General features: G+C 44.0%; 1 protein-coding gene across 1 annotated transcript in view; it reads left to right on the top strand.

Annotated features, from left to right (window-relative positions):
* The window catches only part of LOC126134598 (caspase-1-like), a 125,796-nt gene that overhangs the window by 56,460 nt on the left and 45,755 nt on the right, over nt 1-23,581 (top strand). The window contains exon 4 of the mRNA XM_049915194.1: nt 11,387-11,565. Within this exon, the coding sequence (XP_049771151.1) occupies nt 11,387-11,565 (179 nt within the window). The remainder of the gene's footprint in view (nt 1-11,386; nt 11,566-23,581) is intronic.

Genomic DNA, 23,581 nt, shown 5'->3' with positions numbered 1-23,581 from the left:
GCCACTCTAGTCGAGCGTTATTCCGAAGGAAGTCATTCACAAGATGTGCACGATGGGGGCGCGAATTGTAATCCATGAAGACGAATGCCTCGCCAATATGCTGCCGATATGGTTGCACTATCGGTCGGCGGATGGCATTCACGTATCATACAGCCGTTACTGCGCCTTCCATGACCACCAGCGGCGTACGTCGGCCCCACGTAATGCCACCCAAAAACAGCAGGGAGTCTCCACCTTGCTGCTGGATACTGTGTCTAAGGGGTTCAGCCTGGCTAAGTTGCCTCCAAACTCGTCTCCAATGATTATCTGGTTGAAGGGATATGCGACACTCATCAGTGAAGAGAACGTGATGTTTATCCTGAACGGTCCGTTCGGCATGTTGTTGGGCCCATTTGTATCGTGCTGCATGATGTCGTGGTTGCATACATGGACCTCGCCATGGACGTCGGGAGTGAAGTTGCGTATCATGCAGCCTATTGCGCACAGTTTGAGTCGTAACACGACGTCCTGTGGCTGCACGAAAAGCATTATTCAGCGCTGTGGCGTTGCTGTCTGGGTTCCTCTTATTCATAATCACGGTCATCCGCTGCAGTAGTAGCCCTTGGGCACGTCATCGACAGTTCCTGTCTCCCTGTATCTCCTCCATGTCTGACCAACATCGCTTTGGTTCGCACCGAGACGCCTGGACGCTTCCCTTGTTGTAAGAAAGCGGACGTGACCGAACCGCTTATTGACCGCCTAGGCATGGCTGACCTACAGACAACACGAGCCGTGTGCCTCCTTCCTGGTGCAATGACTGGAACTGATCGGCTGTCGGACCCCCTCCGTCTAATAGGCGCTGCTCATGCATGGTTATTTACATCTTTGGGCGGGTTTAGTGACATCTCTGAACAGTCAAAGGGACTGTGTCTGTGATATAATATCCGTTGTCAGCGTCTATCTTCAGGAGTTCTGGGAACCGGGGTCATGAAAAATTTCTTTGATGTGTGTGCATACCCGTCGATTGTGTGTGCGTGTTAGACTGACATATGTCGATGTCTCCTGGGTGCATCAGTGTTTTTATCAGGCAACCTTAATGCACTTTACACCAGTGTTTGGTGGTTTTGTGATTGCGTCCTTCAAATACACTCCTGGAAATTGAAATAAGAACACCGTGAATTCATTGTCCCAGGAAGGGGAAACTTTATTGACACATTCCTGGGGTCAGATACATCACATGATCACACTGACAGAACCACAGGCACATAGACACAGGCAACAGAGCATGCACAATGTCGGCACTAGTACAGTGTATATCCACCTTTCGCAGCAATGCAGGCTGCTATTCTCCCATGGAGACGATCGTAGAGATGCTGGATGTAGTCCTGTGGAACGGCTTGCCATGCCATTTCCACCTGGCGCCTCAGTTGGACCAGCGTTCGTGCTGGACGTGCAGACCGCGTGAGACGACGCTTCATCCAGTCCCAAACATGCTCAATGGGGGACAGATCCGGAGATCTTGCTGGCCAGGGTAGTTGACTTACACCTTCTAGAGCACGTTGGGTGGCACGGGATACATGCGGACGTGCATTGTCCTGTTGGAACAGCAAGTTCCCTTGCCGGTCTAGGAATGGTAGAACGATGGGTTCGATGACGGTTTGGATGTACCGTGCACTATTCAGTGTCCCCTCGACGATCACCAGTGGCGTACGGCCAGTGTAGGAGATCGCTCCCCACACCATGATGCCGGGTGTTGGCCCTGTTTGCCTCGGTCGTATGCAGTCCTGATTGTGGCGCTCACCTGCACGGTGCCAAACACGCATACGACCATCGTTGGCACCAAGGCAGAAGCGACTCTCATCGCTGAAGACGACACGTCTCCATTCGTCCCTCCATTCACGCCTGTCGCGACACCACTGGAGGCGGGCTGCACGATGTTGGGGCGTGAGCGGAAGACGGCCTAACGGTGTGCGGGACCGTAGCCCAGCTTCATGGAGACGGTTGCGAATGGTCCTCGCCGATACCCCAGGAGCAACAGTGTCCCTAATTTGCTGGGAAGTGGCGGTGCGGTCCCCTACGGCACTGCGTAGGATCCTACGGTCTTGGCGTGCATCCGTGCGTCGCTGCGGTCCGGTCCCAGGTCGACGGGCACGTGCACCTTCCGCCGACCACTGGCGACAACATCGATGTACTGTGGAGACCTCACGCCCCACGTGTTGAGCAATTCGGCAGTACGTCCACCCGGCCTCCCGCATGCCCACTATACGCCCTCGCTCAAAGTCCGTCAACTGCACATACGGTTCACGTCCACGCTGTAGCGGCATGCTACCAGTGTTAAAGACTGCGATGGAGCTCCGTATGCCACGGTAAACTGGCTGACACTGACGGCGGCGGTGCACAAATGCTGCGCAGCTAGCGCCATTCGACGGCCAACACCGCGGTTCCTGGTGTGTCCGCTGTGCCGTGCGTGTGATCATTGCTTGTACAGCCCTCTCGCAGTGTCCGGAGCAAGTATGGTGGGTCTGACACACCGGTGTCAATGTGTTCTTTTTTCCATTTCCAGGAGTGTACATTAAGGTTTTGCTGCACTCTGTGCCGAAAATATATTGACTGTTATGGGTTGAATCAAAGATGGCGGTTTCAAAAGTGGCCGCCACATGGTGTTGGTAAAGTACCCTCACGAGTTTTCCTCCTCTCACTCTCTGATACAAAGTAACTTTAATTTCTATTTATCAATCTGTTTCTATTTTTTTCTATTTCTTAGAAGAGTTATTCTACACGTATGCACCACCCTGTACATTTGTAGCTGCGCTCGCCAAGCTATCACGTGGTGTATGTAGTGAAACAGGATCATTTTTCTTTTCAGTTTTTCTTCGTTTCTATTTCATTTTTGGATGGCGTGCAAGAGGAACAACTGTTGATATGCCCCCATAAAAGAAGAAAGAAATGTAATTTTTCCGTGATTGTCATTGTGTAAGATGCGTTTGGGCGGAAGTAATATGTCTATTGATTTGTCTTGGAGAATCCGTTCTCTCACTAGAGGTAAACACAAACCATGTGCAAAACTTTTCTCCCTTACACTGTCTCAGCAGAGAATAACGCATCGTAATTTTTCAATATAGGGCTAGTAGTTTTGAGTCGTAGCCTGACTCAAACCTAAGCAAATCACTGCTGCGAACCAGTGCATGGAAACCAATATTAACCCTAAGTCGATGGCCGAAAACGGAGTAGGGAGTGACGTTGCGACTGAAAGTAGAGCGAGCTTATACCAGTAGTGATGAACGTGGTCAGAATAGTCTCCAATAACAACACAGTTTCAAATTAATATACTGGTCTAGAAAGACGAGGTAACAGTAGCTGTATTCGAGAATCAGCGTAACGTAGGCATCAACAACGTGATGAGAACAGCCAGTCCGCCGGACAGGCTCGGTGGTTATTTGATATAGAATATAGGGTGAGAAACTACCCTAAAGGCGAAAAAATCAGCAATGATCAACGACATGAGGATCCAGAAGGCACTGGAAACCACCGCATTAAGTATACACGTAGTGTATCCACAGGACATGTGTCCTGTAACTGAACATGTGTCATGATGATCTCGCCATTGGTGAATGATTCCGGATCAGTCACACTTATGGATCGCTAGGAGAGGACTGCCAAGGGGCAGGTAACCTTAGGAAAGAGTTATGAAAAACAACAAAAGGATAATATTCTACAAGTCGGAGTGTGGAATGTCAGAAGTTTGAACTTGGAAGGGAAGCTAGAAAACCTGAAAACGGAAATGCAAATGCTCAGTCATATAGTGAGGGTCAGTGGAGTGACATGGAAAGGAGATAAGAATTTCTGGTCAGACGAATACAACGTAATATCAACCATCAGCAGGAAAGATATAACGGTAGTTGGAGTAGAGTTCGTTATGAATAGGAGAGATGGGCGGTGGGTGAGTCGCTGCTAACAGTTAAGTGATATGGCTGTTCTCATCAGAATCGATAGCAAACCAAAGCCAGTGGTTCAGGTGTATACGCCGACTTCACAAGCAGAAGAAGAAATGTTAGTAAAAGTATATGAGGATACTGAATAGGTAACTTAGTGTGTGGTTCAAATGGCTCTGAGCAGTATGCAACTTAACTCCTGAGGTCATCAGTCGTCTAGAACTTAGAACTAATTAAAAATAACTAACCTAAGGACATCAGACACATCCATGCCCGAGGCAGGATTCGAACCTGCGACCGTAGCGGTCGCTCGGTTCCAGACTGTAGCGCCTAGAACCGCACGGCCAGTCCGGCCGGCTAACTTAGTGTGTAAAAGGCGGTAATAACCTAATAATCATGAGGATTTTAACGCGGTTGTAGTGGAAGGAAGATTGAATTACGGGAGAATGTGGATTTGGTAGTAGAAATGATGCAGGGCAAAGACTGAGTTCTACAGTAAAGCCGGCCGCTATGGCCGAGTGGTTCTAGGCGCTTCAGTCCGGAACCGCGTTGCTGCTACGGTCTCAGGTTCGAATCCTGCTTCGGGCAAGGATGTGTGTGATGTCCTTAGGTTAGTTAAGTTAAAGTAGTTCTAAGTCTAGGGGACTGATGACCTCAGATATTAAGTCCCATAGTGCTTAGAGCCATTTGACCATTTTTTTCTGCAGTAAATCTCAGTTATAAACAGTAAATAAAAAGTTCAAATACCAGAAGAGGAGAAGATTTATTTGGAAAAGGCCTGGAAATTCGGGAAATTTCTAGTTGGATTACATCATGGTCAGACAGATTCCGACATCAGATATTTGACTGTAAGGCGGACCCAGAAGCAGAAATCTATTCGGATTACAATTCAGTATTGATGAAGAGTAGGCTGAAGGTCAAAAAAATCAGGAGGAATCACTGTGGAAAGAAGTGGTATACAGAAGTACTAAGGAATAATGGGATGTGCTTGAAGTCGTCTGAAGATTACTGGAATACTGGAATATTGAACACCTCAGAAGGGAGTTCAGTTGAAGAGGAATGGATATATCTAAAAAGAAAGCTATCATAGTAAAAAGGAAAACACAGAAACAAGGAAGGTAACTCCGAAAAAACCTTAGGTAACAGAAGTAGTATTTCAGTTAATCGACGAAGAAGGAAGTACAGTTGTGTTCAGGGAAATTCAGGCATAAAGAAATATGTCACTTAGGTATGAAATATTTAGGAAGTGCACGGAATCTAATGAAAAATGTGAAGAGATCGAAAAAGAAATATTCATCGAAAGGACTGATTCAGCGTACAGAAAAGTCAAAACAGTCCTCGGTGAAATTAAAAACAAGAATGGTAACATGAAGAGTGCAACCGGAGGAGAGTGGATGAGCGAAAAGAGTACACTGCAGGCCTCTGCGAGGAGAAAGACTTTTTGATGACGTGATTGAGGAAGGAACAGGAGTCGATATCGAAGACATAGGAGATCCGGTATTAGAATATGAATGTAATATAGCTTTGGAATATATGTGATCAAGTAAGGCAGGTGGAATGGATAACAATTCTTCGGGATTACCATAGCCATTGGGTGCGGGGGAATGGTAAGCAAGCGACTGTTGAAGTTAGTGCGCAGGACCTATGAGCCTGATGCTTTCAGAAGAAACATCATCCACACGATTCCGAAAACAGCAAGGGCCGTCAAATGCGAGAATTATCGCACAATCGCCTCAACGCCTCATGCATCTAAGCTGCTGACAACAGTAATATACAAAAGACTGGGAAAGAACGCTAAAGATTTGTTAAAGATCGATCAATTTGGCCTTAGGAAAGGTAAAGGCATCAGAGAGGCAGTTATGACTTGCACCTGATAATGGAAGCAAGACAGAGGAAAAATCAAGACACGTTCATAGGATTTGTCCACCTAGAAAAAGTGTTCCTAAAATGGTTCAAGATGTTGAAAATTATGAGAAAAATAGGAGTAAGCTATAGAGGTAAGGTACTGTTTGTACAAGAACGAAGAGGGAACAGCCGACCGGAGTGGCCGTGCGGTTCTAGGCGCTACAGTCTGGAGCTACGGTCGCAGGTTCGAATCCTGCCTCGGGCATGGATGTGTGTGATGTCCTTAGGTTAGTTAGGTTCAATTAGTTCTAAGTTTTAGGCGACTGATGACCTCAGAAGTTAAGTCGTATAGTCCTCAGAGCCATTTGAACCCATTTGAAGAGGGAACAGTAAGAATAGAGGACCAAGAAAGAAACGTTCGGAATAAAATGGGCGTGAGTCAGAAATAACCTCTTTCGCCCCTGATATTCAATCTGTACATAGAAGAAGCAATGACGGAAGTAAAAAAAAAAGCTTCAAGAGTCGGATGTAAATTCAAGGTGAAAGGGTATCAATGATAAAATTCGATGATGACATTACTGGTCTGTGTGAAACTGAAGCAGAATTTCAGAACGTGTTGAGTGGTAAGAAGAGTCTAATGAGTACACAATATGGACTGACAGTAAATGAAAGAAACACAAAAGTAATGAGGTGTTGCAGAAATGAGCTTATTAATAAACGTAACACCAAAAGTGAGATCCACGAGATAGGTGAAGTGAAGGAATGGTGTTACCTTCGACGCAAATTAACACATCACAGTCCAAGGGAAGTGTGATGGTATGAAACAAAGTCCTTGATCTGAGGAAGAAATTTCTGAGAATTTTCGTTTGGAGCACAGCTTTGTATGGTAGTGAATTATTGACTGTGGAACAACCAGATAAGAATGAGAATCGAAGAGTTTGGGATGTAGCGCTACGGAAGATAAAGATAAAATAAGAAATGAGGTGGTTCTCTGCATAATCGGCGAACAAATGAACAAGTGGTAAACAGTTGAAAGTAGAAGGTATAGGATGGTCAGACATGTGTTAAGATAACACGGAATAACTTCCATGGTTTCAAATGGAGTTTTAGAGGGTAAAAACTGTAGAGGAAGACGGACATTGGAACGAATCCAACACATGATTGAGGACGTAGGTTGCAAGTGCTACTCTGAGATGAAGAGGCTGGCACATGAGAGGAATTCATGGCGGGCCGCATCAAACCACTCAGAAGACGGATGTCCTAAAAAAAGAAAGAAAAAAGATTGTGCTGGGCTAGCGGCCATCCACATGTGACGTGTTTATTACGACCCCGGACGTCGCTGTTGCCGAACAAATAATACCATGCCACTCTCTGCAATTGTCTCCATATCGCTGGAGAAGTGGGATATTAGGAGTAAGGTCTTAATGGCGAGAATAGCTGCTAATACAAGCGCAAGATGTCATGAAGTTGTTGCTGTGATCGTTAGTTCGAAGACTGATTTGATGCAGCTCTCCTTGTTATTCTATCCTATGCAAGCCTCTTCATCTGTAAATAACTACTGCAACCTATATCCTTCTGAATCTTTTTGCTGTATTCATTTCTTGTCTCCGACTTTGCTATTACATGTCTACGTTCTATATATCCTTTCTACTCCTGTCATCATCAATTATTTTGCAGCCCAAATAGAAAAAAACAGTCAGCTACTACTTTAAATGTCTCATTACACATTCTAATTCCGTCAGCACCACCTGATTTAATTTTACTATATTCAATTACCAAGGTTCCCTTTCTTCGATGTTCATCTAACAGACTCCTTTCGAGACGCTGTGCATGGCGTTAAGCTGCTCTTCCAAGCCTGTTGCTGTCTGTGTTGAATTACAATGTCATCGCCAAGCCTCAAAGTTTTTATTTCTTATTCCTAAACTTTAATTCCTGCTCCAAATTTTTCTTTGATTTCCTTTGCAGCTTGCTTGATGTACAGATTCTATGTCAGTGGGTATAGGTTACAACCCTATCTCACATCCTTGTCAACTACACGTTTGAAAGAAATGCTTCAAATGGCTCTATGCACTATGGGACTTAACACCTGAGGTCATAAGTCCCCTAGACTTAGAACTACGTAAACGTAACTAACCTAAGGACATCACACACATCCATGCCCGAGGCAGGATCGAACCTGCGACCGTAGCAGCCGTAGCACCTAGAACCGTTAGGCGACAGCGGTCGGCCAATGTTTGAACGAACAGACACCACATACATTCATGTGAGGATAATCATTCAATCGCTTCATTGAGGATGTACACCACACTCTAACTATTCTAGGAATCACCGAAATGCCGCAAATAATGATGACAATAGGCAAGGCCAACAACATCAGTAATGGGATGATAAGTCGAGAATTTGGGTCTGACGGGAGGCGTACTAGGGTATTCCATGCAGTTACGCTGCCTGCTGTTTCTGGGTGGCGCAGTGGTCAGCGCGTCTGACTTGTACGCAGGAGACTTGGGTTCGAATCCCACTCTGACACAGATTTTCAACTTCCCTATTGATTTCAATCAATACCCACTAGCACCTAATGTCGTTAATGCCTTTGTGTTTTGATTAATAATGTCTGTGGGATCAAAATATGTCTATTCTTTCAGAAACGTCCAAAAAAACAGACACCACAAATACCAAATTCATTGGTGGCATGACACCCTGGTTTCGGATCTTGAGTTCGCTAGTGGATTTATAATCAAGTCTTTGGCTCAGAAATAACTACTTACGAGCCAATCTCAAACCGATTCAAAACACTTCCTTTTTTAAAATTAAATTTCATAATGTTTGTTTTTAGTGCCTTATAACTAGAGCATAAAATGTATTTTATTTGGTGGAGTCAATATGACTGTTTAAACTAGCTAAACTTTTGCAGCTAACACTGTTGAGAGAGCAACATAAGCTCGTAGCCAATGTACACAATACCTCTCTAAGTTCCGCGAAGTGAAGAGCAAAGATTTTTCCCACACCTACTACTCATTTTGTTACGATACCTGAGGAAAACAATAGAATTCACAACGTGAAAACATCTATGCCCCACTCTGACCTCTATCGAAAAATTTTTGAGTCCCAATTATGCAGCTGTCTACCGTCCAGAACTAAGATGACCATCTTTCCTGTACTGTGTCTCCACATGAAGCCCTCACTGCAGCGTCTCACAGCACAGGACTGCCTACTCCACTATCTTCCACGGCCAAGGCGAAGATAACGAGTAGGAAACTCCCTGAAACGTTGCCGCAGAACGACGCCTTGACGCAGTTGATAACCCGAGAAGACGTCATTCCACTCGCACTGTTCGTTCAGGGATCCAGAAAGTAGCGGATGCACTGGTCCAGGTTGATGCCGTGTATTTTTATTTACAAAAGACTGCGTTACAGATCCACACAGTCGCTTAAAAGAACAAAATAAGAGAGCGTCGAATATCAGCCCCGGTTTTTTATGGACTGAGAGTTGCTATAAAACAGAACACAATATGATGTTCTTAAGAGAGAGATGTCTTAGACGTAATATTACCTTTGGGTGTACCATATGGGAAAGTTATAGGACTGTTACACTTCACAATATACAGGGTGGTCCACTGATCGTGACCGGGCCAAATATCTCACGAAATAAGCGTCAAACGAAAAAACTACAAAGAACGAAACTTGTCTAGCTTGAAGGGGGAACCAAATGGCGCTATGGTTGGCCCGCTAGATGGCGCTGCCATAGGTCAAACGGATATCAACTGCGTTTTTTTAAATAGGAACCCCCATTTTTATTACATATTCGTGTAGTACGTAAAGAAATATGGATGTTTTAGTTGGACCACTTTTTTCGCTTTGTGATAGATGTGCGCTGTAATAGTCACAAAGGTATGGCTCACAATTTTAGACTAACAGTTGGTAACAGGTAGGTTTTTTAATTTAAAATACAGAACGTAGATACTTTTGAACATTTTATTCGGTTGTTCCAATGTGATACATGTACCTTTGTGAACTTACCGAAGCACCACACCATGGCCCGCACGTTCACCGGATCTGATGTCCCCGGATTTCTTTCTGTGGGGAAAGTTGAAAGGATATTTGCTATTGTGATCCACCGACAACGCCTGACAACATGCGTCAGCGCATTGTCAATGAATGTACGAACATTACGGAAGGCGAACTACTCGCTGTTGCGAGGAATGTCGTTACACGTATTGCCAAATGCATTGAGGCTGACGGACATCATTTTGAGCATTTATTGCATTAATGTGGTATTTACACGTAATCACGCTCTAACAGCATGCGTTCTCAGAAATGATAAGTTCACAAAGGTACATGTATCACATTGGAACAACCGAAATAAAACGCTCAAAAGTACTTACTTCCTGTATTTTAATTTAAAAAAACCTACCTGTTACCAACTGTTCGTCTAAAATTGTGAGCGATATCTTTGTGACTATTACAGCGCCATCTTTCACAAAGCGAAAAAAGTGGTCCAACTACAACATTCATAAAACCTCCTGGCAGATCAAAACTGTGTGCCCGACCGAGACTCGAACTCGGGACCTTTGCCTTTCGCGGGGAAGTGCTCTACCATCTGAGCTATCGAAGCACGACTGACGCCCGGTACTCACAGCTTTACTTCTGCCAGTATCTCGTGTCCTACCTTCCAAACTTTGCAGAAGCTCTCCTGTGAACCTTGCAGAACTAGCACTCCTGAAAGAAAGGATACTGCGGAGACATAGCTTAGCCACAGCCTGAGGCATGTTTCCAGAATGAGATTATCACTCTGCAGCGGAGTGTGCGCTGATATGAAACCTCCTGGCAGACCGAAACTGTGTGCCCGACCGAGACTCGAACTCGGGACCTTTGCCTTTCGCGGGCAAGTGCTCTACCATCTGAGCTACCGAAGCACGACTCACGCCCCGTCCTGACAGCTTCACTTGTGCCAGTAGTTCTGCAAGGTTCGCAGGAGAGCTTCTGTAAAGTTTGGAAGGCAGGAGACGAGATACTGGCAAAAGTAAACCTGTGAGTACCGGGCGTGAGTCGTGCTTCGGTAGCTGAGATGATAAAGATGGTAGAGCACTTGCCCGTGAAAGGCAAAGGTCCCGAGTTCGAGTCTCGGTCGGGCACACAGTTTTTTGGTCTGCCAGGAGGTTTCATATCAGCGCACACTCCGCTGCAGAGTGAAAATCTCATTCTGTAAAACATTCATATTTCTTAACGTACTACACGAATATGTAATAAAAATGGGGGTTTCTATTTTTAAACAAACGCAGTTGATATCGGTTTGACGTATGGCAGCGCCATCTAGCGGGCCAACCATAGCGTCATCTGGTTTTCCCCTGCAAGCTAGAGAAGTTTCTTTCTTTGCAGTTTTTTCGTTGATGCTTATTTCGTGAAATGTTTGGCCCGGTTACTATCAATGGACCATTCTGTATATGAAATGTTCAGAAATTTTTCTGTTTTGTTTGCGAAGTATTTAAAAGTACTTTGGTCACATGGTTTCTTTTCTTAAATATTTCTGTGTATTGTAAAATCTCCTGAACCCACCAAAAAGGTTAATAAGTAAAGATATACGTACAGTGAGCTGTTGCGAGCTATCCAAGCGAAAATGTTTTGTGGTTGCAGTGGCGGAGCAGAACCACGACAGTCGCGACTGCGTTGCAGTGGCGGTGCTGTCCCACTGCGGGAGGGACGGGCAGCTGAGCGCCAGAGACCGCGAGTACCACGTCAGCGAGCTGTGGCAGCCGTTCACTCCCGGGCGCTGCCCGAGCCTCGACGGGAAACCCAAGCTCTTCTTCATACAGGTACGTCGCCCGAACAAGTCTAGGGCATTCTGTCTATTTATGTTCTGGGAGACCTTTTGCTTTAGGAGTCTGAAATTACTCAGCCCCATTACAGCCTGTCTCACGGTTTAAGATGTGTTGTGTTTAGTGTCTCACTGGGCGGTATGGTTAGTACTGCAGGAGGGAGTACGCGAAAGAACTTGCCCCCCTTCTAACAGCCGTGTACCGCAAGTCTCTAGAGCAGCGGAAGGTTCCAAATGACTGGAAAAGAGCACAGGTAGTTCCAGTTTTCAAGAAGGGTCGTCGAGCAGATGCGCAAAACTATAGGTCTATATCTCTGACATCGATCTATTGTAGAGTTTTAGAACATGTTTATTGCTCATGTATCATGTCATTTCTGGAAACCCAGAATCTACTCTGTAGGAATCAGCATGGATTTCGGAAACAGCGGTCGTGTGAGACCCAACTCGCTTCATTTGTTCATGAGACCCAGAAAATAGTAGATACAGACTACCAGGTAGATGCCGTTTTCCTTGACTTACGGAAGGCGTTCGATACAGTTCCGCACTGTCGCCTGGTGAAGTAAGAGCCTACCGAATATCAGACCAGCTGTGTGGCTGGATTGAAGAGTTTTTTGGCAAACAGAACACAGCATGTTGTTCTCAATGGAGAGACGTCTACAGACGCTAAAGTAATCTCTGGCGTGCCACAGGGGAGTGTTATGGGACCGTTCCTCTTCACAATATATGTAAATGACCTAGTAGATAGTGTCGAAAGTCCCATGCGGCTTTTCGCGGATGATGCTGTAGTATACAGAGAAGTTGCAGCATTAGGAAATTGCATCGAAATGCAGGAAGATCTGCAGCGGATAGGCAATTGGTGCAGGGAGTGGCAACTGACCCTTAACATAGACAAATGTAATGTATTGCGAATACATAGAAAGAAGGATCCTTTATTGAATGATTATATTATAGCAGAACAAACACTGGTAGCAGTTACTTCTGCAAAATATCTGGGAGTATGCGTACGGAACGATTTGAAGTGGAATGATCATATAAAATTATATGTTGGTAAGGCGGGTACCAGGTTGAGATTCATTGGGAGAGTCCTTAGAAACTGTAGTCCATCAACAAAGGAGGTGGCTTACAAAACACTCGTTCGACCTATACTTGAGTATTGCTCATGAGTGTGGGATCCGTACCAGGTGGGGTTGACAGAGGAGATAGAGAAGATCCAAAAAAGAGCGACGTGTTTCGTCACAGGGTAGTTTGGTAAGCGTGATAGCGTTACGGAGATGTTTAGCAAACTCAAGTGGCAGACTCTGCAAGAGAGGTGCTCTGCATCGCGGTGTAGCTTGCTCGCCAGGTTTCGAGAGGGTGCGTTTCTGGATGAGGTATCGAATATATTGCTTCCACCTACTTATACCTCCCGAGGAGATCACGAATATAAAATTAGAGAGATTCGAACGCGCAAGGAGGCTTTCCGGCAGTCGTTGTTCCCGCGTACCATACGCGACTGAAGCAGGAAAGGGAGGTAATTACAGTGGCATGTGAAGTGCCCTCCGCCACACACCGCTGGGTGGCTTGCGGAATATAAATGTAGATGTAGATTCCGACTGATATCCGTGGATATTACTGGTGTAGGTTTTCTTGTTGTACACTATTGGTCATTAAAAATGGAAAACAATGAAGGCGGCATGTACCAAATGTCAAACTGGCATGAAGGGCACCACACGCCTGAATAGGTTAATAATTAATTTACTACACAGTCGCACAAAGTAGGTACGTATAACGGCGACTACATTTTTTGTATCCAAAGTGATTCAGCTGATATATTCATCTCAAGAGTTTTCCTGGACCGTTTGAGATATCACAATGCTGCTTCCACCTAAGAAATGTAAAAAAAAAGTTCTGAGTAAATGACGTACAGTCTCTTTCCATAGCTATATTAATTACAGAGCTATCGCCATCAATTCGCTTTTTCAAATTTTCTGCTAATATTATCATAGTTATAGAAGTGACGAATTCACCAGCGTTTCATTCTACAAAATGCGATTGGTAGTTTCGAGGATATTGCAATATCTAGAAATGTGCTCTCATCAATGAAGTAAGGATCAATCACGTAGACTTAATTAATTCCACACCAAACTCCAGTGCCTTTGATGTTCAACTTGGCTCACCCAGTGCGTATGTCTAGCAGACCAACAATGGATATTTGTTACATTCAGCTTTCCATGATTTATAAAGGTAGTTTCATCGGTGAAGAGGATTTAATGAAGAAATAACCTAATGTCCTGACGTGGGGTCAGGACTGAGCAACAGAATTCCACATGTCTTCCGCAATACCGCTGTTTTACCTGTCGGTGAAGTTGAAAAGCGTCAAGCCATTTCGGCTCGCCACTTTTCATTCGTTTTCATAGTAAATTCCATCCAACGCAATTCTTAAGTTAGCCCGCCCGGTTAGCGGTGCGCTCTAACGCACTGCTTTCCGCACGGGAAGGCGTGCCGCTCTCCCTGCACGAACCCGCCCAGCGGATTAGTGTCGAGGTCCGGTGTACCGGCCAGTCTGTGGATGGTTTTTAAGGTCGTTTTCCATCTGCCTCGGCGAATGAGGGCTGGTTCCCCTTATTCCGCCTCAGTTACACTATGTCGGCGATTCCTGCGCAAACACTGTCTCCACGTAAGCGTACACCATAATTACTTTACCACGCAAACATTTGGTGTTACATTCGTCTGGTGTGAGAGGTTCCCGGAGGGGTCCACTGGGGGCCGAACCGCACAATAACCCTGGGTTCGGTGTGGGGCGGCGGTTGGGTGAGTGGACTGCTGTAGTCTGTTGTGGAGTTGTGTACCACTGAGGGCTACGGCGGGACGAAGCCTCGTTTCTAGGTCCCCAGTTAAACATACGGGTTTCCTTCTATATATCTTTATTCTTTAATGAAGTCTCTTTGTTATGCCCTATGCCCTGGGAACTTACGGGATGCTTGGATACAACTTGAAGCACTTACTGCTTTTGTTTATCATTTTTGGTAAATAATTTCTTATATTCCTCAATGAGCTTTACGCATCTGGCTGCCAAGTCATTTACAATTTCATTATCATTCATTATGTGTAGAGCATTGCTGGAATCTTCATTTTCATGCCACTGCGTAAGACCTGTCATAAGAAACTCGTCGCTCAAGACGAATCTGCTAACGATTAATCTTGTTTTATAAGAAAAAAAATGTTCAAGTCCATAATTGATGATTTCTAGGATTTGGTCGATTCCTGCTTGAACCCTTTTAATATTTTCGTCTGATGTTTCCATCTCATGATTCAGTTCATTGACAATTTTCATTTTCTAATCAGGATACAAAATTAGGATCGACAAATGTAAAGACAACAGTTCCAGGAGACTGGTGCCATTCGTGAAAACTATATACCGTACGCCGCATTAGTGGTGCATCAAACAGAGAAATACGCTTCAACATTAACATGGAGAATCCAAATTTCACAAGTTCCATTTCCTACTAGTTGGTGCTAGTTCTAGTTATTTACGAAACACAAACCTTTAAATATCACAAATCTCATTCTGTCCTAGTTGGTGTTACGGAACACAAGCGCTTTCAAACATCACTGGGGGGGACCGAGGTGGGTCGGTAGGGAGAGCGGCATGGCTCGCACTGCCCCTCTCTACGTATCCTGGGCTTATTGTGCTGTCTCGTTATTCAAACAGTACGATCTGTGACATCAGACGAATTTGATTTAGGAACTTCGAGTCAACGAACTACCTACATTGGGAATTGAATGAATTTGACTTGTAGATGCAATATTTTGCCAAGTTGATGGTTTTAATTTTACAGATTAGTGGGTCCTATTATGCCCAAATTTCTCCTAGATCATTTTGACATGAAATGAACGAAACCAGAGGCGGCGGGGGTGGTAATCTCGGAAATAGTTTTGAAGGTGTTGTAAGTAGGCTGTTTAGGTTTTTATATTGGTAACGCCACGTAGCGCTCTGTATGAAAATCACTGGCTGTGCTGTGTGCAGTCTGTGGCTGGTTTGCATTGTTGTTGGCTATTGTAGCGTTGGGCAGTTGGCTGTTAACAGCGCGTAGCGTTGCGAAGTTGGAGGTGAGCCGCCAGCAGTGGTGGATGTGGGGAAGTGAAATGGCGGATTTTTGAGAGCAGATGATCTGGACGTGTGTCCATCAGAAACAGTACATTTGTAAGAATGGATGTCATGAACTGCTATATATATTATGACTTTTGAACACTATTAAGGTAAATACATTGTTTGTTCTCTATCAAAATCTTTCATTTACTAAGTATGCCTATTAGTAGTTAGTGCCTTCAGTAGTTAGAATCCTTTATTTAGCTGGCAGTATTGGCGCTCGCTGTATTGCAGTAGTTCGAGTAACGAACATTTTTGTGAGGTAAGTGATTCATGAAAGGTATAGGTTATAGTTAGTCAGGGCCATTCTTTTGTAGGGATTATTGAAAGTCAGATTGCGTTGCGCTAAAAATATTGTGTGTCAGTTTAAGCACAGTCATGTACAATTTTTCTAAGGGGACGTTTCATAGTGTCTTTCAGCGTTCATATACTTAATAACTTTTATCTTTATAAGAAGACAGGCTGCTTTGTATTTGTATTTTTAATTTAGCAGACCCGTATGGAGCATATGATCGTCGTCAGACATTCTGCGAAGGTATAATTTACAACACAGGTTATAGGTTATATGCCATGGGAAATTTTCTCTTTTTTTTTTAGTCACCAGTCTTTTGATTCGTTGATGCGTGATGCGGCGTCCCACGAATTCCTCTCCTGTGCAAACCTCTTAGTCTTAGAGTAGCACTTGCGAACTACCCCCTCAGTTATTTACTGCATATATCCCAATCTCTGTCTTCCTCTACAGTTTTTATCATCTACAGCCCCCTCTAGTACCATGGAAGATATTCCCTCGCGTCTTAACGGATGTCATATCATTCCGTCCCTTCTTCTCGTCAGTGTGTTACACAGATTCCCTTCCTCGCTGGTGCTCCAGAGAACGCACTAATACCTTACCTTGTTAATCAACCTAATTTTCAACATTCTTCGGTAGCATCACATCCCAAATGCTTCGATTCTCTTCATTTCTCGTTTTTCACTACCATACAATGCTGTGCTTCAGACGTACATTTTCAGAAATTTCTTTCTCGAAATAAGGCCAATATTTGATACTAGCGAACTTCTCTTGGCCAGGAATGCCCTTTTTGCCAGTTACAGTCTGCTTTTTTGCCATCCGTCATGGGTTATTTTGTTGCCTAGGTAGCAGAATTTCTTAACTTCATCTACTTCGTAATCATCAACTATGATGTTAAGTTTCTCGCTGTTTTCATTTCTGCTGCTTCTCATTTTTGCCCTTCTTCGATTTACTCTGAATCCACATTCTCTTCTCGTAAGACTGTTCATTCCATTCAAGAGGTCCTGTAATTCTCCTTCACTTTCACTGAGAGCAGCATTGTCATCCGCAAATATTAACATTTATACACTTCCACATTGAATTTTAATCCCACCGTTAAACCTTTCGTTTACTTCCGTCATTGCATCTTCGATGTCTAGCTTGAATACTAGGGGCGAATGACTACATCCCTGTTTCACACTCTAATTAATCTGAGCACTTCGGTTTTGGTCATCCACTCTTCTTGTTCTCTTTTGTTTCTTGTATGTAATGTATATTACGTTCTATTTTTTTCAGGATATCGAACATCTTGCACTGTGTTACATTGTCGAGCGCTTTCCTCCAGGTCAACAAATCCTATGACGCGTCTTGATTTTTCTTCAGTCTTGTTTACATTATCAACCGAAACGTCAGAACTGCCTCCATGGTGCCTTTATCTTTCCTAAATCCAAACTGATCGTAATCTATCAGATTCTCAATTTTCTTTTCCGTTCTCATGTATATTTTTCTTGTCAGCACCTTGGATACATGTGCTGTTAAGTTGATTGTACGATAATTCCTGGCTCTTGCAATCTCGGAACTGTGTGGATGATGTTTTTTCCGAAAGGCTGATGGTGTATCGTCAGTCTCATACATTCTACACATCAAGATGAATAATCGTTTTGTTGCCACTTCCCCAATGTTTTCAAATTTCCTATGGAATGGTATCTACCCCTTTTCCCTTTCTATTTTAGGTCTTCCAAAGTTCATCTAAGTTCTGATTCTAATACTGGATCCCCTATCTCTTCTCTATCGACTCCTGTTTCATCTTGTATGACCAATGAAAGGATAATGTTCCACTAGCCGGCGCGTGGAATGTCCGAAGTTTGAACGTGGTAGGGAAGCTAGAATATATGAAAAGGGAAATGCTAACGCTCTTTTTAGTTATAGTGGTAGTCAGTGAAGTGAAATGGAAAAAAGACAAGGATTTCTGGTCCGATGAGTATACTTATCTGCTGATAAGTCCTCCCTCGCCTACAGGCCCTCACTGTACTCTTTCCACATAATCGATCTCTCCTCTGCATTGCACTCTTGATGTTACCATCCTTGCATTTAGTTTCAGCATGGGTTGTTTTGACTTTTCTATATGCTGCATCAATCTTTCCGACAGTCATTTCTTTTTGGATTTATCACATTTTTATGCAAGCATTTCGACCTAGCTTCCCTGCACTTCCTATTTAATTCATTGCTAAGTGAGTTGTATTTCTGTATTCCTAAATTTCCCTGAAAATTTTGTATTACTTCTTTCGTTGATCAACTGAAGTATTTCTCCTATTACCCATTGTTTCTTCATAATTACCCTCCTCTTATCTAAGTTTTTCTCTCCACCTTCTGTGATTACCCTTTCTAGAGATGTGCATTCCTCTTCAACTAAACTGCCTACTGAACAATTCATAATCGCAGTATCCACAGCCTCAAAGAACGTCAAGCGTATTGGTTCATTCCATAATACATCCATATCCCACTTCTTTGCGCACTGATTGTTCCTGACAAGTCCATTAAATTTCATCCTACTCTTCACCATAACTAACTTGTGATCTGAGTCTGTATCTGCTCCTGGGTAATATCTGATTTCGAAATCTCTGCCTGAACATGACGTTTCTGACTGAAATCTTCCTGTACCTCCCGGTCTTTTCCAAGTATACCTCATCCTCTTGTGATTTTTGAACAGATTATTCACCATTAGAATCTAAAATTTATCGCAGAAATAAATTTTTCGTTCTCCTTCTCATTCATACTTCCAGACCAGTATTCTCCAGTAGCCCTTTCGGGTACTCCGTCTCCTACAACCGCATTTCAGTCACCCATAACTATTAGAGTTTCATCTCCCTTTATGTACTGAATTACCCGTTCAGTACGCTCAAAGATTTTTTTCCATTCCTTCATCTTCAGTTTGCTACGTCGGCATGCATATCTGACTATCGTTTTCGGTAATGGTTTGCTGTCGATTCTGATAAGAATGACTTTATCTCATAACTGTGCACAGTAACTCACTCTCTACCCTACATTCCTATTCATGACACAATCCCGCCCCCGTTATACAGTACTGATATTGCTGCATACTCATCGGATCAGAAATCCTTGTCTTTTTTCCATTTCACTTCACTGACTACCACTATAACTAGAAAGAGCGTTAGCATTTGCCTTTTCAGATATTCTAGCTCCCCTACCACGTTCAAACTTCGGACATTCCACGCACCGGCTAGTGGAACATTATCCTTTCATTGGTTATTCAGTCTTTTTTTCATGGTCAACTCCCCCTTGGCAGTCCCCTCCTAGAGATCCGAATGTGGGACTAATCCGAAATCTTTTGACAATGGAGAGAACACCGTGACACTTTTGCTTCGTGATACATTACTCGTGTTAAAATGGACCGTTTACCAATTGCCGAAAAGGTCGATATCGTGTTGATGTATGGCTATTGTGATCAAAATGCCCAACGGGCATGTGTAATGTATGCTGCTCGGTATCCCGGACGACATCATCCAAGTGTCCGGACCGTTCGCCGGATAATTACGTTATTTAAGGAAACAGGAAGTGTTCACCCACATGTGAAACGTCAACCACGACCAGCAACAAATGATGATGCCCAATTAGGGGTTTTAGCTGCTGTCGCGGCTAATCCGCATCAGTAGCAGACAAATTGCGCGAGAATCTGGAATCTCAAAAACGTCGGTGTTGAGAATGCTACATCAACATCGATTGCACCAGGAATTGCATGACGACGACTTTGAACGTCGAGTACAGTTCTGCCACTGGGCACAAGAGAAATTACGGGACGATGACAGGGTTTTTGCACGCGCTCTATTTAGCGACGAAGCGTCCTTCACCAACATCGGTAACGTAAACCGGCATAATATGCGCTATTGGGCAACGGAAAACCCACGATGGCTGCGACAAGTGGAACGTCAGTGACCTTGGCGGGTTAATGTATGGTGCGGCATTATGGGAGGAAGGATAATTGGCCCCCACTTTATCGATGGCAATCTAAATGGTGCAATGTATGCTGATTTCCTACGTAATGTTCTACCAATGTTACTACAAGATGTTTCACAGCATGACAGAATGGCGACGTACTTTCAACATGGTGGATGTCCGGAACGTAGCTCGCGTGCGGTTGAAGCGGTATTGAATAGCATATTTCACGACAGGTGGATTGGTCGTCGAAGCACCATACCATGGCCCGCACGTTCACCGGATCTGACGTCCCCGGATTTCTTTCTGTGGGGAAAGTTGAAGGATATTTGCTGTCGTGAATAACCGACAACGCCTGACAACGTGCGTCAGTGCATTGTCAATGCATGCGCGAACATTACGGAAGGCGAGCTGCTCGCTGTTGAGAGGAATGCCGTTACACGTATTGCCAAATGCATTGAGGTTGAAGGACTTCATTTTGAGCATTTATTGCATTAATGTTGTATTTACAGGTGATCACGTTGTAACATCATGCTTTTTCAGAAATGATAAGTTCACAAAGGTACATGTATCACATTGGAACAACCGAAACAAAATGTTCCAACGTACCTACGTTTGGTATTTCAATTTAAAAAACCTACCTGTTACCAACTGTTCGTCTAAAATTTTGAGCCATATGTTTGTGACTATTACAACGCCATCTATCACAAAGCGAAAAAAGTGGTCCAACTAAAACATTCATATTTCTTGACATACTACACGAATATGTAATAAAAAATGGGGGTTGCTATTTAAGAAAACGCAGTTGATATACGTTTGCCCTATGGCAGCGCCATCTAGCGGGCCAACCATAGCGCCATCTGGTTTCCCCCTTCAAGCTAGACAAATTTCGTTCTTTGTAATTTTTTCATTTGACGCTTATTTAGTGAGATATTTGGGCCGTTCACGATCAGTTGACCACCCTGTATTTATAGAAGTCTTTTTGTCAACGAGTAAGCGCCTTCATATTGGGCGCTGGGACTACTAGAAGAAACAGGCAGGTGGAAGTTTGGTTGGTGTATCATCTGTGTGACAATACACCAGACAGCACTTATGAATAGTAAAATTGTGACTGACTTAGAGCTTCAACTCACTATGGGTTTCTGCTGATATTCCTCGTGATGCTACAGTATGTCTCCATCTAAATTCGAACACTGAGGGCACCTAGAATTAGGTCTATGGACGTGAGGAGGGTTGAGTCCAGAGTGGCGTTCAGATACTCTAGCTTTATTCTAGGTAGGGTAAACTATGTAGTGTTTGATCATGTGACTCTGATAATAGCGGCGGGCAGCTGGAACGAAGGTACACAGATACTGCAGTGTGTGCCATTGAGTATGACACCCTGCGTGTGCAGTGCTAATCGCTGCGTGCTACTTGACCGATCCCGACCGTAAAATGTACAGATGACTGCCGCTGGGTATATCACTGAAGAGAGCAAATTACACCTACCCTCTGAAAACATGCACTTCTGCCTGTATCTTCCATAGGACACTCATAGTCAGGCTTTCCTGTAGAAAACAGGTTGAGCTCACAAGACCCTGGAACCATGTTACCGACTTTGCAAGAGTTATTGTTACTTCCACAAAGCGACACTACAATAATTCTGAGATGGAGAGTAGCGTGTGGCACTTTCTGTCTGGTGCGAAAAGTAACACATCCCACACCTTCAACCCATAACGGTAACGTTGCAAGCAACTCGTTTTCACGAATAGATTCTTAAGCCTTGAATGTAAATGCCCAAGACTAACACTCGTTCACACACACACACACACACACACACACACACACACACACACACACACACATTCATGCTCAATAACAATCTACCTTCCATTACAAGCCAGCACAACTACTTCTACACCAACTATCGTCACCACGCTTCACAAGAAATGAACATATTGTACTAAATAAGACGGATGTTTTCTACCAGACTAAATTAAACACTCTACTTTCCTACTGTTCCTGAGTATAACACATTCATGTACATATTCTCTGTAAATAGAAGCTTTACTTAAAAGTTCCTTTTTGATTGAACCGTCAATTAGAGCGATTCACAAACAATACTTAAGAACACATGTTTTTCCAAAAAATGGTATCGTGGAAGTAGGGGCCAGGAGGTGCTGGTGAAAAAACACACATTGATAAGGTTATCTTTTATTTATCTCAGTAATAAATTTTTAAGTCTGGCATTTCTTTAAAAAAATAATTTCAAAACAATGTCAAATAACTCGACAATTTTCATTATGAAAAGATTACCAGGTATGACATTAACAAGTTGCCAATAATGAGATTTTAACTTGACATATATAAGACAACAGTAAAAAAGAACTCTTTTAAAATGGCTCTATGTAAAGGATATTGCAAGGTTTGACGTTAACAATAAGAAGATTTTAAACTTGTTATATCAATAAGGGAACAATTTCAAAAATAATGTAAGTAGCTAGCTTGTACTAAGGAAAAATAGTTGTCTCTCGCCAGTTACATAACTTATATTTGTTACAAGATAAATGTGAATAAGCCAGCACACAAACCTTCACATTAAAGGCAGTTCCCAAAAAAAAAAAAAAAAAATATTCCCTAGCTCGGTGAGGGAGTGGCACGTGTAGAGGGGCCCAAATCACAATAGCCGGAATAGTTACTGGTGTTCAACATGGAACTAGCAGATCAGCCCCAAAACTTCCATTACAAGCCGCCACCTCCCCGAGTTACTCAAAACCAGAAGATGTAGCAAGGGCGGTGCCTGCACAGACTGCGAACCACAGAGACCCGCGACACCGATCCTAAATCACCCAATCGAGGTGTGAATGAAAACAGCCCGACCAAGAAGCAATTACCACCTTCCCGCGGACAGGCAAACAAAAACTGTGGTGGGACGAACCCAACAAACCACTGGTGAAGAAACTCTTACACTACACACACACACACACACACACACACATATATATATATATATATATAACATGAAAACAGTACTCAACTTCTCACACTCCACCCCAGTGCCGGGAAGAACACGTCGCACTTCCAAATGCTCGTCATAATCAACCGCTGCCAGTGGTTTCAACGACCGATAAGAAGACATACGGTCCCACGCGCTGATCTGCACCACGGCTTCCTAGCTTCGTAGGCCACGTACATGCGGGCAAGGCAGACTTAGCCCCTGACAGCCAAGAGGTCGGCCAAAGCACGTGGCGAGCAGTTGACGACCCCCAACAACAGGGCCCCGCTCTCGCCACCACCTCTCTCTGTCACCGCCAAGGACGTACTCCACGATCGTCATACGACCGTACACTTGCTCCACCTGCCGCCAGAGGGCGGTAGCGATCCAAACAGCGCGCCAAACCGAAAGTGCCACCGCAAACACTAGACGCGAAGCAAAAGCACTCCGCCTGGTGCGCTTTCCGAAGAGCCGAACACAACTACGGCTCATTAATGTCAGAAAAATGTCTCCTCTTCGCTTGTACCATGAATTTCGGCGCGTTGAACACCCGCCCACTAGGACGTCTGTGTCCAGCGTTTGCTTGCCGCCTGGTCGCCCAGGGAGTTCGTCAAGCTTGGCGGTCTCTCGTCAGCGCCTCTCCGCTAGTGCTGCACACACAAGTCTTGGCATTGTGGTTCCCAGAAAGA

Source organism: Schistocerca cancellata, chromosome 1 (assembly GCF_023864275.1).
Source record: "Schistocerca cancellata isolate TAMUIC-IGC-003103 chromosome 1, iqSchCanc2.1, whole genome shotgun sequence".
In the NCBI taxonomy this organism is placed as follows: domain Eukaryota; kingdom Metazoa; phylum Arthropoda; class Insecta; order Orthoptera; family Acrididae; genus Schistocerca; species Schistocerca cancellata.
The sequence above is the reverse complement of the archived record's forward strand: the minus strand, read 5'-3'. Positions and strand labels throughout refer to the sequence as shown.